Below are 14,918 nucleotides of genomic sequence, written 5' to 3' on the forward strand. Positions count from 1 at the left end.
TGGGAAAATTAGAAAAACGAAGTTGCAGAATTCTTTGTTGTTACATTGAAGTCATTGTATTATTCTATGACAGGCAACATAAGCAAGCTGTCAGCACCAAGCCTCTTCACTTTTTGCTACAGAGAGAGAGAATGATTTTAAAAGAGCACAAGTGATACTTTATACCATAATAACAGAAACAATATAATTTCCACTTATTAAGTGCTCACAACATGTTAGGTATAGTATTAGGTGCTTCACAAAATCCCTGCAGGGTGGATATCATTATCTCCATTTTAGGGATAAGGTGATTGGTGCTCAGAGAGGAAAAGTAGAGTGGCTGTATGTGTTCTCATTTCCTTGCACTTGGACCAAGGTGATCTGATAAGGATATTGTCTGTTTTGTTTGTTGCCACTCCTGCCTCATTCCATAAAAGTATTGAACACATTAATTAGCAGGAAGCCTGTGTTTCTGTGTCCACCCCTTCTGGATCCTCCTCTCACCTTGTAAGGAAATGGACTGGCTTTGAAAGTTGGCTCCATCTCTTATGAATCAGTTGAAGGGCAGGTGGATCTGAGGCTAGCGCACGGGTGAGGCAGCCCACGTGTCATTTCTCTGGGTTCACCAGAGTCATTGACGCAACCCAGGTCATTTTGGAAGCTGCTAGGATACCACACATCCACCCTCCTTTTTTCCTGGTCCCACCGTTCTGTACCTGCAAATTCCTTCTGGCAGCCATAACAATGCTTATTCTGAGAGATCAGTCTTCATCCTCTACTCTGCCTACACTGGCCGTCTGTCTCCTGGGCTTGATTGCACCCTGAGAAGGGCGGGAACCCCTGGAAGGACATGGGAGTCTCCTCCAGGCCCACAGTAAGCTAAAATATCTGATGGTTGGACTAACTTGATGGACTCTGCTAAGATCAGAAGTCAGTCTTGGCCATCTGTGTGAGGTAGTAGGGGGCAGTGGAGAGAATGCTGGTTCTGGGGTCAGATAGCCTCAGTTCAGACCCTGATTTCAGCTGAATGTCCACTGTGTGACCCTGTGCGAATTACTTTTCCTCTCTGAGCACCAATCACCTTCTCCCTAAAATGGAGATAATGATACCTGCAGGGATTTTGTGAAGATGTGAAGCACCTAATGCTATACCTAACATGTTGTAAGCACTTAATACGCAGAAATTGTGTTGATTCTGTTATTATGGTATAGAGTGTCACTTGTACTCCTTTTAAAATGATTATATCTCACTGTAGCAAAAAATTATGGTAACGTCAGTGAGTACCGCCCTGGACTTTTGCAGTGACCCATCTGTGCCACTGCATGTGGTATTCCTAAATAGATTTCTAAGCTACATTTTTTAATCTCTAAGATTGGCATAACAATAATATATAATAATACCTAGAGCTACCTTTTATTGCCTGTTTTTTACATATGAAGGAAGGTGTTAAGTAATTTTATAGGCTGTGATTCAAATCATACTAATGGTTAACATTTACTCAATATTCATTCTATGTCAGCCACAGTTCTCTATATCTTAAATGTATAATCTCAGTCCTTAACCCAAAGAGGCAAAAGGTATTTTCTGCCCATTTTACAGATAAGGAGAGGCTTAGAGACCTTCTTAAGCTCTCCCCAGATTCCACAGATAAGAAGTGGCAGTCTGAGTTTTAACCTTGGTCTCAATCATGTTGCACACGGTTTTGATGTGGAGAAGGAAGATGTTGTAGCCCGATTTTACAACAAAGAGCTTGACTCTTAGCAGAAGCAATGGGGATGCCCTCATACTAGCAAGAAGGGGAAGCAAGACTCAAACCCATATGTGCCTGTTTCCAGCACTCTGCCCTTCCCACTGAGCACACTTGTTCCTGAGCTGTATGATGTCAGAAACCTTTAAGAATGATAAGACTATAACTACTCTAAGAACTATACCATTATTATTATTACCCCCAAATGCCTGCCTGTCTTGCTCCCTCACTGCATTCTAGTTTCTACTTACAAGTCATCTCCTTAGAGCAGTTTTCCTGACCACAACTGTAGAAGGCAGACCCCGGGAGAGCAGGGACTTCTGTTATACTCCCCTTTGCATCCTAGCACACAGCCTGACACTGAGTGGTCACTTGATACCTTTCTGCCAATCCCTTGACTCCCTGAATGCTTCTTGCCCAGGGCTCCTGACTCTTCTTTTTCACGCCTGCAGGTTATGTTGCTATGGGCGCCGTCCTCCCATCCTTCTGGGGCCAGCAGCCCCTTGTCCAACAGCAGATCGCCATGGGTGCTCAGCCGCCAGTCGCTCAGGTGATGCCGGGGGCTCAGCCCATCGCATGGGGCCAGCCGGGTCTCTTCCCTGCCGCTCAGCAGCCCTGGCCCGCCGTGGCCGGGCAGTTTCCGCCAGCCGCCTTCATGCCCACACAAACTGTTATGCCTTTGCCAGCTGCCATGTTCCAAGGTCCCCTCACCCCCCTTGCAACCGTCCCAGCCACGGGTGACTCCGCCAGGTCAAGTCCACAGACCGACAAGCCCAGGCAGAAAATGGGAAAAGAAATGTTTAAGGATTTCCAGATGGCCCAGCCTCCGCCTGTGCCCTCCCGCAAACCCGACCAGCCCTCCCTCACCTGCACCTCAGAGGCCTTCTCCAGTTACTTCAACAAAGTCGGGGTGGCACAGGATACGGATGACTGTGATGACTTTGACATCTCCCAGTTGAACTTGACACCTGTGACTTCTACCACGCCATCGACCAACTCACGTGAGTGTCCTTCTCTGGAGACATAAACCCCTGAGAACAACTGATGCCTTGTTTCTGCTGTCAGAGAAACCACCTCAGTTGCATTCAACAGGCCTCTTTGTTTATATCACTACTACTACTACTAACAATAGCCTCCCATTATTAGATGCCAATTATATGTACCTTCTCCATGCTTTTTATGTGTTATTTCCATACTCGAACAATGCTTATGGCAAGATTTGTTAGACCTGTTTGACAGATAATGAAAGTGAGAGTCAAAGACAAAGAAAAGAGACAGAAGGGTAGAATTGAATACAAGCCTGTTATTTTTCTAGCATGTCACCCGCTTCTTCTGTTTTTATTCATTTGCTCCTTCTCCTTCGTGTGTTCATGTATGTATATCCCAGCTCTGATACATAGTTTTGGGTATGGCTTATTGAACTAAAACTGAATGGAGTATGTGCATTTAAATTTTTTTAGGAACAAGGATAAAAAAATTAGAAAATTAAGATCAGAAGAAAATGCAGGCCAGAGATAGAGCAGTCGTAAAGCCTCCCACAACAGGTAGAGTAGCAGCCAGAATGTGGCTCAAAGCTTCACGTAGTCAAAGGGAAAAAAAAAATTAGTGGTTGTAGCAGAACACTCTGGACTAGGAATCCAGAGAGCAGCTTGATTACTTCTTAGTTTTATGCCAATGAGCAAGTCGTTTTATTTCTTTGTGCCTCAGTTTCCTCAACTATCTAAGGCTAAGGATCATAAAAGGCATTCAGTGGTACAGGTACTAAAACATCACAACCCTCACAGAGGAGGAGGTATTTTTATCATCATTGTTATGGCACACTCAGTAGATTTACGCAGAGTCCTGGACTGAGGTTCTAATCCTGCCTTCTCTACCCCAAGCTGTATCTTCGGGCAAGTGTGTGCTTCTGGTAACCTCCCTTGTGTCTTGGGTAGGATAAGTGAGCTGGCTTCGATAGCTGTGTGCCTTGTCCTGTTTGTGGCATTCCATGATTCTCCCCCAACTCACCTTTCTACTGCCAGCCTCTGGCAAACCAATACCGTGCAGCCAAACAGAATCCAGATACACTGGGGTACACTGATGCCAGCTTGACACTAACCCAGGAAGGCTGGTGATCCAGCTTGTGCCCTACCAGTTGATAAGGGGAAGGAAAAGGCTCATGGCACAGCGAGGTTGGCGTTTTCATTACTGTCAGATGATACGGATCACTGCTTAGCCAATACCGTGAATTGTTAAAGAATCTAAGATGTTAACACAATTAGATAATGTCACTTCAGCCAGTTCCGGGATGCTGCTCTGAAAATGAACCTCTTCTATGGGTATAAAGAGCCTACTTCTTCTCAGGCCATATGATCTACATGGTGGGGGCATCTCTATTTACTCCAACTCACAGGGTTTCAGTGAAGAATCATGAATTTAAAAAAATGAAATGCTAAAGAAATGACCACCGTGCATAAATAAGCAAGCATATTTTGAAAGCAAATGTCTCTCTTTCAAGGGGCTGGTGTGCTAGCTACATATAAAAGAGGGAAGTGTAAATTCTCTGAGGACAGGGAATATGTCTTAGTCATCCTCGTGTCGCTACACTTTTTTTGATGCTCCTGTGGTATCTGGCACATGGGAGGTATTTTGGAAGATTATAGAAAATGAAGGAAAAGGAACAAAACAAAAGCCACTTAGTAACTCCAGTGTTTCAGAGCAGGGCTTTGTATCCTTGGCACTATTGAGACTTGGGGCCAGATAATTCTTCATTGTGGGTGGTTGTCCTGTAGATTGCAGATGTTCAGCAGCATCCTTGGCATCTACCTATTGGATGCCCAGTAGTCACACCCTCTTCCCCTAGCCTTGATGACAAAAAATGACTCTTGATAATGCCAAATGTCCCTTTGGGACTAAAACTGTCCCAGATTGAGAACTACTGTTTTAGAGTATAGAGGTATTCTATAAAACCTTCTAAAGGTTAAACACTTGCATAAACAAACAGTTTTGCATCCCACTGATTACATCCAGTAAGTATGAGCAGTATACCTCTCAGTATTGGTGGCTTGGTCAGATTCTCAGCCTTTAGTAAAAAACCACATCAAACTCACTTTGGAATCCAATTTCACTAACAAATATTAAGTGTGTGCTGCATATCAAGGTGTTTTCACATAAATTATCTCTTTAAACCTACTTCCTTTTAATTAAAACAAAATCCTATGTTTTAAAGAAAATGAGTGCAGCCTATCTTTATATCCTCTGTCCGTCAGCATCACCTTTCAAATGTTTTGGGTGGAGCAGAACCAAAAGTGATCCTCAGATAGAAACAGAAAAGCGCAGTGGGACTGAGCAGTATCAGGTTTGTGCTTCCTCACAGTTGTGTTAACTCTGAGAAAGGCACTTCATCGCTTTGAGTGGCAGTTTCTTCATCAGAAGAAGACAGCAGGCACAACAGCACCCGCAGTGTTTATATTAGAGGGCGTGATGAATGCAAAGCGCCCAGCACCGTGTCTAGCTCATGGACACGCAGTAAAGAACGTCATTCTAAAGATGTTCGAGTTACAGAAGCAACTCACTAAGTTTTATAATCACTCACTGTCTGATGAGCAGCCAGATTTTGTAAATTCTGGGAAGTAATGGCAGGGAGACCTTATCAATGGCTTTTGAAGTTCAACTAGTAAATCAAGTCTTCTCCTCCTCCCCCTACCTTGGGGCTGAGCCAGTGAGGAGGATTTTCCATGCCAAGTTAGAAATTATGGAAAGGAAAGTGGTTTCCAGTGGCATATTTATTATAAACCTCTGGAATAAAGAAGACAAGCAAATTGTGGTAAGGTCAGGATGGAAAATGCAGATCCTTATGGAGCGAGGAAAAAAGCACCAGCTGTGAAGTTGCCTTCAGCCATGTCCATTTCCCCAGATCACTGAGACACTCTTCATTCACAAAGGTTTATCGGACACCTACTACATGCCAGGATACAAAGCCTGTTTCCACCTCTTGCCAAGTCTGAGACCTTGAGCAATTTAGCAGCCTTCACTGTCCTTATCTGTAAAATTGGAGAACCCCTACCTCAAAATGGCTTTATGAGGATCACAGATATTACCTGTGAAATTTGATGGCCTCTGATACATGGAAGGCATCCAATAAATGTCACACTGTCCTCATCTCTGTTTATTCTTACTGAAATAATTGTATGAAATTCAGAAAGAGAAAGAAAGAAAACTATAGCCCAGTGGGTCTCAACGTGAGTCTGTGGAAACATGGAGTTTCTGATTCAGCAGGTGTATTGAGGGTAGGGTCCAAGAATGTGTATTACCAACAAGTCCCCAAATGTGACTGATGCTACCAGTCCAGGGAACATCCCTTGAGGACCATTGCCTCACCCATCCCTGTGGACCAGCTCCTCCTGACTGTGAAGTATGTGAGAGGACAGGATAAATTGATAGAGAAGAGAGATTAAACTGTTCAACTGATTTGACTTGTGATGGGAAGAGGTGTCCTGGGATTTGACTCAAACATAACCAGATCCCTGGGGTTTCTGGGGGTAGAAACAGTTGCCTCTGGACACTTAGGATGTTTTCTCTTTTTGCATGGTCTCCATGTAGCTCCAACCCCAGCCCCTAGACAGAGCTCTCCATCCAAATCATCTGCATCCCACGCCAGTGATCCGACCGCCGATGACATCTTTGAAGAGGGTTTTGAGAGTCCCAGCAAAAGTGAAGAGCAAGAAGCTGTAAGTGACCAGTGTGTTCTGAGTTGGTTTTTTTTTGTTTGTTTGTTTGTTTTTCCATTTGAAACTTCTGTTATCTAAAATGAACAATGCATGAGGAAGCCTTTGTAGAAAAGAATGCTGACTCAGACTCTTAGGTTCTAAAGGGGTAACTAAAGGGGTTTTCTTTTGTGTTCAAATGAGCAGCTGAAAACTGTTATCCTTTCATTACATTGTTGCAAGTTCTCACATTTGCAGAAGTGGCATCCTCTCAATGGAGTGCTGCCTTCTTTAAAATAATGGATGATATGTGTGCATGAAAATGTACCCAGCTGTCTTATATTTTAAATTACTGAAAAGAAAAAAAAAAAAGTGTTATCTTCTTGTGTTCTAGCCTGATGGGTCACAGGCCTCATCCAACAGTGATCCCTTTGGTGAGCCCAGTGGGGAGCCCAGTGGTGATAATATAAGTCCACAGGCCGGTAGCTAGATAGCACAGGTCTGGGTAGGTATCTGTCCTTTTGATCTCCCACCCTTAAGCCATCGCTCTCCCTTTTGCTTGTTCATTGCCTCTGAAGTCGCATCCCTGATGTTCGCACCATCTTCCTGGCCTGAGCGTATCCCTGACGTTTGCATCATCTCGCCTTGCCTGGTGTCTGTTTTCCACCTTGTTTATCCTCATGGATGCATGACCTTTGACATGTATTGGGAGTAGGGGTAAAGGTGAGGAGTGGGGAATGGTCATACTATTTTATTACTGATATGTTCTGAATGGGGGGGGTGGTGAGGCATGGGCAGAGCTGCTTAATGTGGAGTCAGTGTCTGAAAGCATCAACATTCTGAGATGGACACATTCTTTCTCAGTGAGATGTGGTCCAGATGCTTAGACCCCTTCAGCGGTGTGTCACAGAATTTGCCTACACTCCACAGATCTAAAAAAAGAGAAAAAAAAATCACCAACCAAACACACTTCGAGAAGGCAGACTAAGAAACAAAACAAGCAGTGCTTGAAATAAAATTGATAGAGATGTGAGATCATGGCAGCCTGTTTTGTCTGGCCAAAAGGGGCCCTGCACCCTTTCTGACGTGAAAGTGGAAGTCAGAGCTGTGAAAGTGGAATTCAAAGACGTGTGGCATTCGCTTCTGAGGCTCTGCTGTTTGCACCTGTGTGACAGCCGGTGGTTTGCCACCAAACCACTTCAGACTCCATCAGCAGCAACTTCGAGAGAGGTGTACTTACATTTACTAGAAGTGGGTTTAGGCACTTGAATTTCAATACATCTGATTTGATGGAAAGAAAGAGGGGCTCATGAAGCCAACTTTCCCAGGAGACAGAAGTACCCCCTTGTTACCCAGACGTGATTTCTAAGGTCACTCCTTGACAAATGTCTTCAATTTTCAGATGCTTTTCTAGTTTTCCATAAATGCCTAGGACCGCAAGGCCCTAACCGGCAGAGCTCCGTTTTTAGGCCTGAGTAGCATGGTCAGAACCATTTAAATGGTAAATAGTTTTCACTGTTCATAAATGGATTCTGAGGCTACCTTGGAATCAGTTGCCATTTGTGTGTAAGTTATTTTGATGGTTATTGAAAGCTCATAGAGTATTTTCAAAGTGCATTTTGTTCATAGATTTTACGATTAGAGAATCTCACATACCATGCATTCTGCCACGTTTCATTCACCTCAGTGCAGTATATAGCACACAAGAATACCATCGTGCCATGCAAACACCCAGCTAAAAATGTAGCCTTACAAAGCTTTTTGGGGGGCTTGTGATAATAGACAGAGTTGATGTTCCAGGAAAGGCAGAAGGTGGAGAAGATGGGTGGACACCTTGGGAAGATGCCCCAGCAGGTTTTCCCACCCCTTTCATAGTTCTGTTTCACATGCTTACCCTTGCCTTGAAAAATGTGATGAAGTAGGGGTGACAAGAGCCATTCGTCAGCATAACAGCCAACGTCTAATCCTAAAACTGAACTTCTAGACTACAGAGATGACGGACAGCATTTGCAGATCGATGCCTCACACCCTCCTCTTTACGAGTCTGTTCTGCTTGAGATAGTTGTGCAAGCTGTTTTGTGGGGCTTCAGCCTGCTGTGTTGTGTCTGATGCTCTGTCTAGAACCCCAGGCCAGGGCCGAGTTGTGAATGGGTGTGGCACAGTCTTGTGGGAAGAGCTCAGAATTTGGAACCTGAGTTCAAATTCTAGCTCAGCTACCTAATAGCAGGAAATCTTGGGCAAGAACCATATTTGCTGTTGCGTCTTGGTGTGCTTATCTGCTGGCAGGGCCTGGTGTATCCATTACCCCAACTGAGATGGCACGTAGAGACAGACACTCAGTACTCAGCTTAAAAATCTGGGTTCTGGAACGAGAGTGAATTCAGAACCTGGCACTAGCGCTGGTGAGCTATGTGACCCTCATGAGATGTCATAATAATTCTCTATCTTATTTAGAAAGACAAGGATAAAAATAGTCTTCCTCATGAGGTTATTGTTTGGACTAAGTGATACGTCTGGAATTCTTAACACCACGTCTGACACATGGAAAGTAGCTGAGCTGTTAGTTGCCATCAGCAACACCAACACCATCACCACCACCCCAAATTGTCATCACACGTGCTCAATAAACATGGTTCACTAGTCCCTTGGATTTTATACATTTAGCCCTTGTGTTGAATAAATTCCACCTAAGGACCCAGGCCATTGCCTGGGAGGTTTTGCTTTGTACTTTCTATTTGCAGGTAATTAATTTTCAATATGGCTTAAAAGAGCTTTGGGAGAAAAAGAAAAACCCTATTTCTTAGTTCTGTGGCTCACCCTGCCCCTTAATCAGACGGGCCCCTTTTAGGGCCTCAGGGGCCAACTCTCACTTCTCCAAACAGAGCAGCCTTATCTTAAATTCACATGTAAATCATAATAAGTAGTTCTCAGCTCCAAAGGAGGGCTGGGCTGTAATCTTCAATGAAGCAGTTTCCTCCCTTTGAAAGCTTAGTCTGGCAATTTCACAATGGCCTATCAAGGGTCACATGCCAAGAGGCCAATGCCAGCCTTGCTGACACATCCCACGTAGCCTTAGCCTTGCTAAGACACCCATGTGGTGGTGGTGGTGGTGGTTCAGTCGCTAAGTCGTGTCCGACTCTTGCGACCCCATGGACTGTAGCCTGCTAGGTTCCTCTGTCCATGGGGTTCTCCAGGCAAGAATGCTGGAATGGGTTGCCATGTCCTTCTGCAGGGGATCTTCCCAACCCAGGAATCAAACCCAGGTCTCCTGCATTGCAGGCAGATTCTTTACCAACTGAGCTACAAGGGAAGCTCCCAAGACACCCATGACGGAAGTCCAAATGGGGCTTCTGGGCCTGTCCTTCAATATAGCACAAGCCACATTTGATCTTTCTGTCTCCATTCCATTCAGCCATCCACCCAACCGGAAATTTACTGGCTGCAATTTCTTAGCGCCTTTCCAGGCATTTGGAGAAAGGATACACCATGCAGGGCAAGTTACGTCCACAGCTCTATTTTCCCCTCTGCCTCCATGCAGTTGGGAAGCAGGAGTCTCAGCCTTATCACTGTTGCAACCATTATCACCAGCTGCTTTTTATTAGCAATGCCCGCACAATTCTGAGTAGGTAGGGGTGACATCTGTTGATAAGTTAAAACCATATCACACCCTTGTAAGAGGAAACAGACAGCCTCAATCATTGCAGGTGGATGCTTTGGGGCCAATCTCAAACAGCATTTCTGTTTTAGCAATAAGGGAGAATATCTTCAATTATTTCATATTTTCCCCTACCCTCCCATCTGGGAGAATCACGTGTCTGTAAAAGACTGGGTCAACAAGGGCACAAAAAAAGAACCCAAGTAATATTATAATGGCTGGTGTGGGAATGGCAGGTAATTTATACTCCACTGATGTGTTGCTGGAGCAATTTTAAGGGCGAAATGTTAGCTTTTGAGGAGATGAAAGAAAAATGAAAACATTTATTTGGTTAAATAGCTAAGTAAATAAACTGCCTATCAGACTTCCCCAGCTGTCAAGTCAAAGTAGCATCTGTAACAATGGAGAATTGTTTGGTCTGTCTCCCTTAGTAACAATAGATATTGCCATAAATAATAAGTCACTGTCATTTTTTTTTAAAGACCAATCTTCATAGTGGGAACCCAAGACACATAAAATATTACCTGATGGATTTTTTAGTGTTCAAGGGAAAGAAAAGCAGAACTTTAGATGCTTTGGGAGAGAGGTTTGGGGGAAAAAAAAAAAAAAAAGGAGAGAGTGGAAACAGATGCCTAGAGTCAGGGGGACTTGGGTCTGAATTATAGTTCCTAAGCACATGATCTTAGGCGGGACCTTAGCTAACCCCTGGAACCCCACTTCTCACACATAGATGAAAATGAATCATGACAACAGCTCCCTCCTCAGGCTCTCCTAGGATCAGAAGATATCATGAGTATGAGAGTGCTTTATAAGCTTTGAAAGTAAAATAGCACATATTTGGCATTATTATTACTATTTTGCTTTTAAATAGAATCACATAGCAAAAAGCCTTAAAACAGAGAACCACAGAAATGGAAAATAACTACTTCTTCCATGAGCATAGTGGTGCTCTGAAGCTAGTCCAAGCCAGAGGACTTGCAGGAGATGGGAAAGCCTGGCTGAGGGCAGCGGTAGCCAGGTTAGAGACATAGGCTTGATGCCCAGGTATAGGAAAAGATGGAATCAGGAGGAGGTTAAGGCTGAAGGGAAGTGGGAAGAGAGGAAGAAGAGGCCTGTGCTAGGAGACTCCCCAGGTGCCTGCCTGTTGGGGATCAAGGTGGGGCCAGGAACTGTGCTAAGAACACAGAGCAGCAGGCTTGAGCAGAGAAAAAGGCAAGTTTACATTGGGACCAAGTGTTCTTGAGGTTCCTTTGAACTTCTAAGATCAGATGCTGGTAGACTGCTGAACATGAGACTCTGGAGGACAAAGGCCCAGGGATGGAGATTTCAGCATGATTTTCAGCCCCTAGAGTAGTGGGCAGAGCTAGAATCCACTGATCATTTACACCTGAGTTCAGCAAACACTCTGTGAACGATGTATGCTTTGCGGGCCATCCGAGTCTCTGTCACAGCTAATCTGTTCTACTGTTGTATCAGGAAAACAGCAAAAGACTGTATAAGGACTGGGTGTGGTGAGTGCCAGTAAGACTTTATTTACAGAAGAACTGGCAGTCACTAAAATGGGCTGGTGGGCTGTCCTTTGCTGAGCTGAGCTAGATCATGCTCATTGTTTCTAGAATCACCCTGCAGAAGGTAATGCAAGTAACCTTGCACTTACTACTACTAATGAGATAACTTTAAAAATCAGCAGTGTGTTTATAGCGCTTTCATTAAACATCACCTAGTTCAATCCTCAGGGAGACACTCTTAAGTATTTTTATTATTCCTGTTTCACAAATATGGCAAGTAAGGTAGAGAGGTTAATAACGTGTCGAAATCACAAGAATCACATGTAAGGAGGCTAGGATTTGACTCTAGACCCTGATTAGAGAACTTAAGAGCACTCAACCAAGACCAGGACACCTGAGTTTTAGCAGCCTCTGTTTGACTTAATTGCTTGTGATGTGAGGCATATGGCTTCATTTCTGGCTTTTGGTCTTCTCTTCAGAAAAGCAGTTACTCAGGCCCTTCTAGCTCTTACATTCTAGGACTTCTAACTTGTCCAGTGTCACCCAGCTAGAGCATGGAAGACCCAATCCTTAAAAAGTGTCTTCCAACAGCACCCTTCTCCCAGGTTGTCCTTATTCCCACCTAATGAAGGAAAGGCCAGAAGTCCCTGAAATGCAGTGACTTCTTTAGGTGTTCCAGTGACTCTCCATGTGAGATGTAGGACCCTCTCCTGACCACCAGGAGCCTACTCAGAACAGGCCCATTTGCTTTTGGCAGAGAACAGGCATCAGCAACCTCAGTGCCCTCATCTGCTACAGGACAAATTAAAAAAAAAAAAGTGATGTCAACATGCAAAGCAGATTACTGGTGCCCGTCATTCGTCTTACTGGGGAAGTGCAGAGTTGATCAGAGTGTGGGCCTCCTGGGAACTCAAATTGTGCACCTGTGTTCACCAAGTGGGTTTTGGCACCGTGAGGCCCCTGGAAGCAAGTGCACTTGGCAGCAACTTCAGTCTCTAAGGTATTACCATTATATCCATCCTTTGTTTTGAAGGCTTTCCTATCCTAAAAGCCAGATTTTCAGGCTGAAAGTAGTCAGAAAGCTTCGTCATTTTCCCTTTTCTTTGAATAAAAAAAGAAAGGAAGACTCCTGCCACTTGTTAAAATTCTTTATGTCATATGAGCTCATTTATTACATGTTACATGCAGGACCATGATATTGGTGTTACAAGCCCCATTATAGAGATGAAAAAACCCAGGTGAAATGCCTGCTTCAGTTCATACAGGTAGTTAGGAAGATTGCGGGAGTCTTTGTGGCTCTAAACATTTTTCATGGATTTAGATGGCACTTTGAGTTCTTTCTGCCTTAGTTTTACTCCATGGTTACCATCCCTCTTTTCATTTTGCCAAGCTAGGAAATGTAAGACCCTGCTGAGGTAGGCCCCAGTGTTGGGGCTTTAAAGACCCCGAGGCTGAAGTTGCTGCCTAAGCAGGGCGATGCTGAGGGCCTCAAGCTTTGGCTCACCTCCCAGCTGCAGTCTGACCCCCAGCTTGGCTCAGCGTGGCTCTCACTCCCCAGGCGCCCAGGATGGGGCAGAAACAGGCTTGCTCAGTAACCAGATTGCATGGCGCGTGACCTCACGTCCAAGACCACCTTTCTCAGCATGCCGCGTCTTCTCCGCACTCATCATCTGTTTTGGACCAACCTTTGCTTAACGTGGCCAAGCTTCCCCAAAACAAACACAGTAAATTTAAAGTGAAGTCATAAGCACAATTGAAGTGGCTTTCCAAAGGGGCTCATGAAAATGTGGGATTGAAAACTATGTACCTTTGTACTTCAAGCCAAATGGCTGGGAAGAGGTAGGGAGGGGAATATGCACGGAAAGGGGAGTCCAGACCCTGGGCTGCCCTCCTGGCTCTCCACTGTTTCCTGTGGACTTTTGGTAAAACACCCCTCACATCCGGAGGCCTTCATTTCTTCCTGCCATAAAGGAACTGTCAGACTGAGAGCCCTTCTTGCTTTGACATTTTACAAAAGGGATCACATGGCAGTGGAGAGGACAGTGGGCTTAGGAAAGACCTGGGTGTGTTTACATGAAACGCTCGAGAAAACAAATCTAACCTACAGTGGTCAAAAGCAGATCAGTGTGGCCACAGTGGAACGAGGGGCTGACTGAGCAGGACATGGGGGAAGTTTGTAGGGTGAGGAAATGCTCTACAGCTTGATGGCTCTGGGGAGGCCCAGATAAGTGTATGTATTTGTCACAGTTTATGAAACTGTACACTTAAAATGGGAACATTTCATTGCATGCAAATTACACCTCAGTGAAGTTGATTTAAAAATAAGAAATAGGTAAATTCATAGAGATGGAAAAGTAGATGAGAGACTAGTTACTAGGAGTTAGGGGTCAAGGGGACTAGGAAGTCACTGCTTAATGGGTCTATTTGGGGTAAAGAAAGAGATTTAATAATGAATGTCTGTGAATTATATGCTTAAAAATGATCAAAATGGCAAATGCTTTGCTCCAAATATTTTACTGCAATAAAAAAACTAAAAATGTAACAAAGGTGATTATATCCCCTTTCTGCCCTGTGCTGGCTGAGTGACCTTGGGCCAGTCACCAAACTCTAGGGAGCCCTGCTGCTTCCCTGTAAAAGGAGCTAGGAACACCCAGGGTACAGACTCTGTGATGTCCAAACGAGACCATGGCTGTGATCAAGGAAAGCCCTCTATAGACTCTAATTTGGTTTCTGTAAATATATTGTCTATTAATACTCTTCATTCTGTGATTCTACTTGGTTGTTCGGCATGAGCTCATACCTCATACTTAAAGACGTCTGCAGACACACGGAAGTCTCTACTATCCACAGGGCCCTGCAGCCAAGCCCTTTAAATGTACTCTGCATTCTTTCCACATAATTTCCCAGGACAGATCCTGTGCCATTATTAGGTCTCTTAACAGCCCAGTTACGATATGAAGAAGTGTCAATGAAGGAGATGGAATTATTAAAGCCACCTACCGGTGATTTTTAGGCTGAAAACCATCTTCTATAAAGGAAGGATAGAATCACTCACCCAGATAGAAGAAGCCTTACCGTTTTGGGAGTAATTTCTCTGTGCCAGACTGTGTGCTCAATGTGTGTTTTCTCCTTCAATCCTCAGTGAGGACTTCTAGCCTCATTTTACAGATGAGAAAACCGATACCCAGAAGGGTTAAGCAACCTGCATGGAGTTGTAAGGTTACTAAGTAGGTGACAGTGGAAAGAGAACATCACATGACAGCCAGGAGCCAGCCCAGCCCTCACAGCTGAGCACTTGGTGTTCTATTGCATGTAAACAGTTTCACAGATGAGCGTCAGACAAG

At 44.4% G+C, this 14,918-nt stretch overlaps 1 protein-coding gene and 1 long non-coding RNA gene across 43 annotated transcripts in view; one reads left to right on the forward strand and one right to left on the reverse strand.

The window, feature by feature from the left end:
* Positions 1-14,918, forward strand: part of DAB1 (DAB adaptor protein 1) — a 956,508-nt gene that overhangs the window by 933,347 nt on the left and 8,243 nt on the right. For 39 of the 42 annotated variants that reach the window (XM_055585728.1, XM_055585758.1, XM_055585759.1 and 36 more), the window contains 3 exons: positions 2,179-2,727; positions 6,308-6,435; positions 6,806-6,916. In XM_055585728.1, coding sequence (XP_055441703.1) covers positions 2,179-2,727; positions 6,308-6,435; positions 6,806-6,901 — 773 coding nt within the window. In that variant the 3' untranslated portion in view covers positions 6,902-6,916. Of the gene's footprint in view, positions 1-2,178; positions 2,728-6,307; positions 6,436-6,805; positions 6,917-6,989; positions 7,108-14,918 lie in introns of those variants that run through there. The other 3 variants (XM_055585753.1, XM_055585756.1, XM_055585754.1) reach the window with 3 other exon arrangements.
* Positions 6,797-9,965, reverse strand: LOC129655397 (uncharacterized). The gene is made up of 3 exons (XR_008715978.1): positions 9,895-9,965; positions 8,306-8,574; positions 6,797-7,343 (listed from the first exon to the last, which is right to left on the reverse strand). It is a non-coding gene; the product is annotated as an uncharacterized LOC129655397 (long non-coding RNA).

Source organism: Bubalus kerabau, chromosome 6 (assembly GCF_029407905.1).
Source record: "Bubalus kerabau isolate K-KA32 ecotype Philippines breed swamp buffalo chromosome 6, PCC_UOA_SB_1v2, whole genome shotgun sequence".
Taxonomy (NCBI): Eukaryota; Metazoa; Chordata; class Mammalia; order Artiodactyla; family Bovidae; genus Bubalus; species Bubalus kerabau.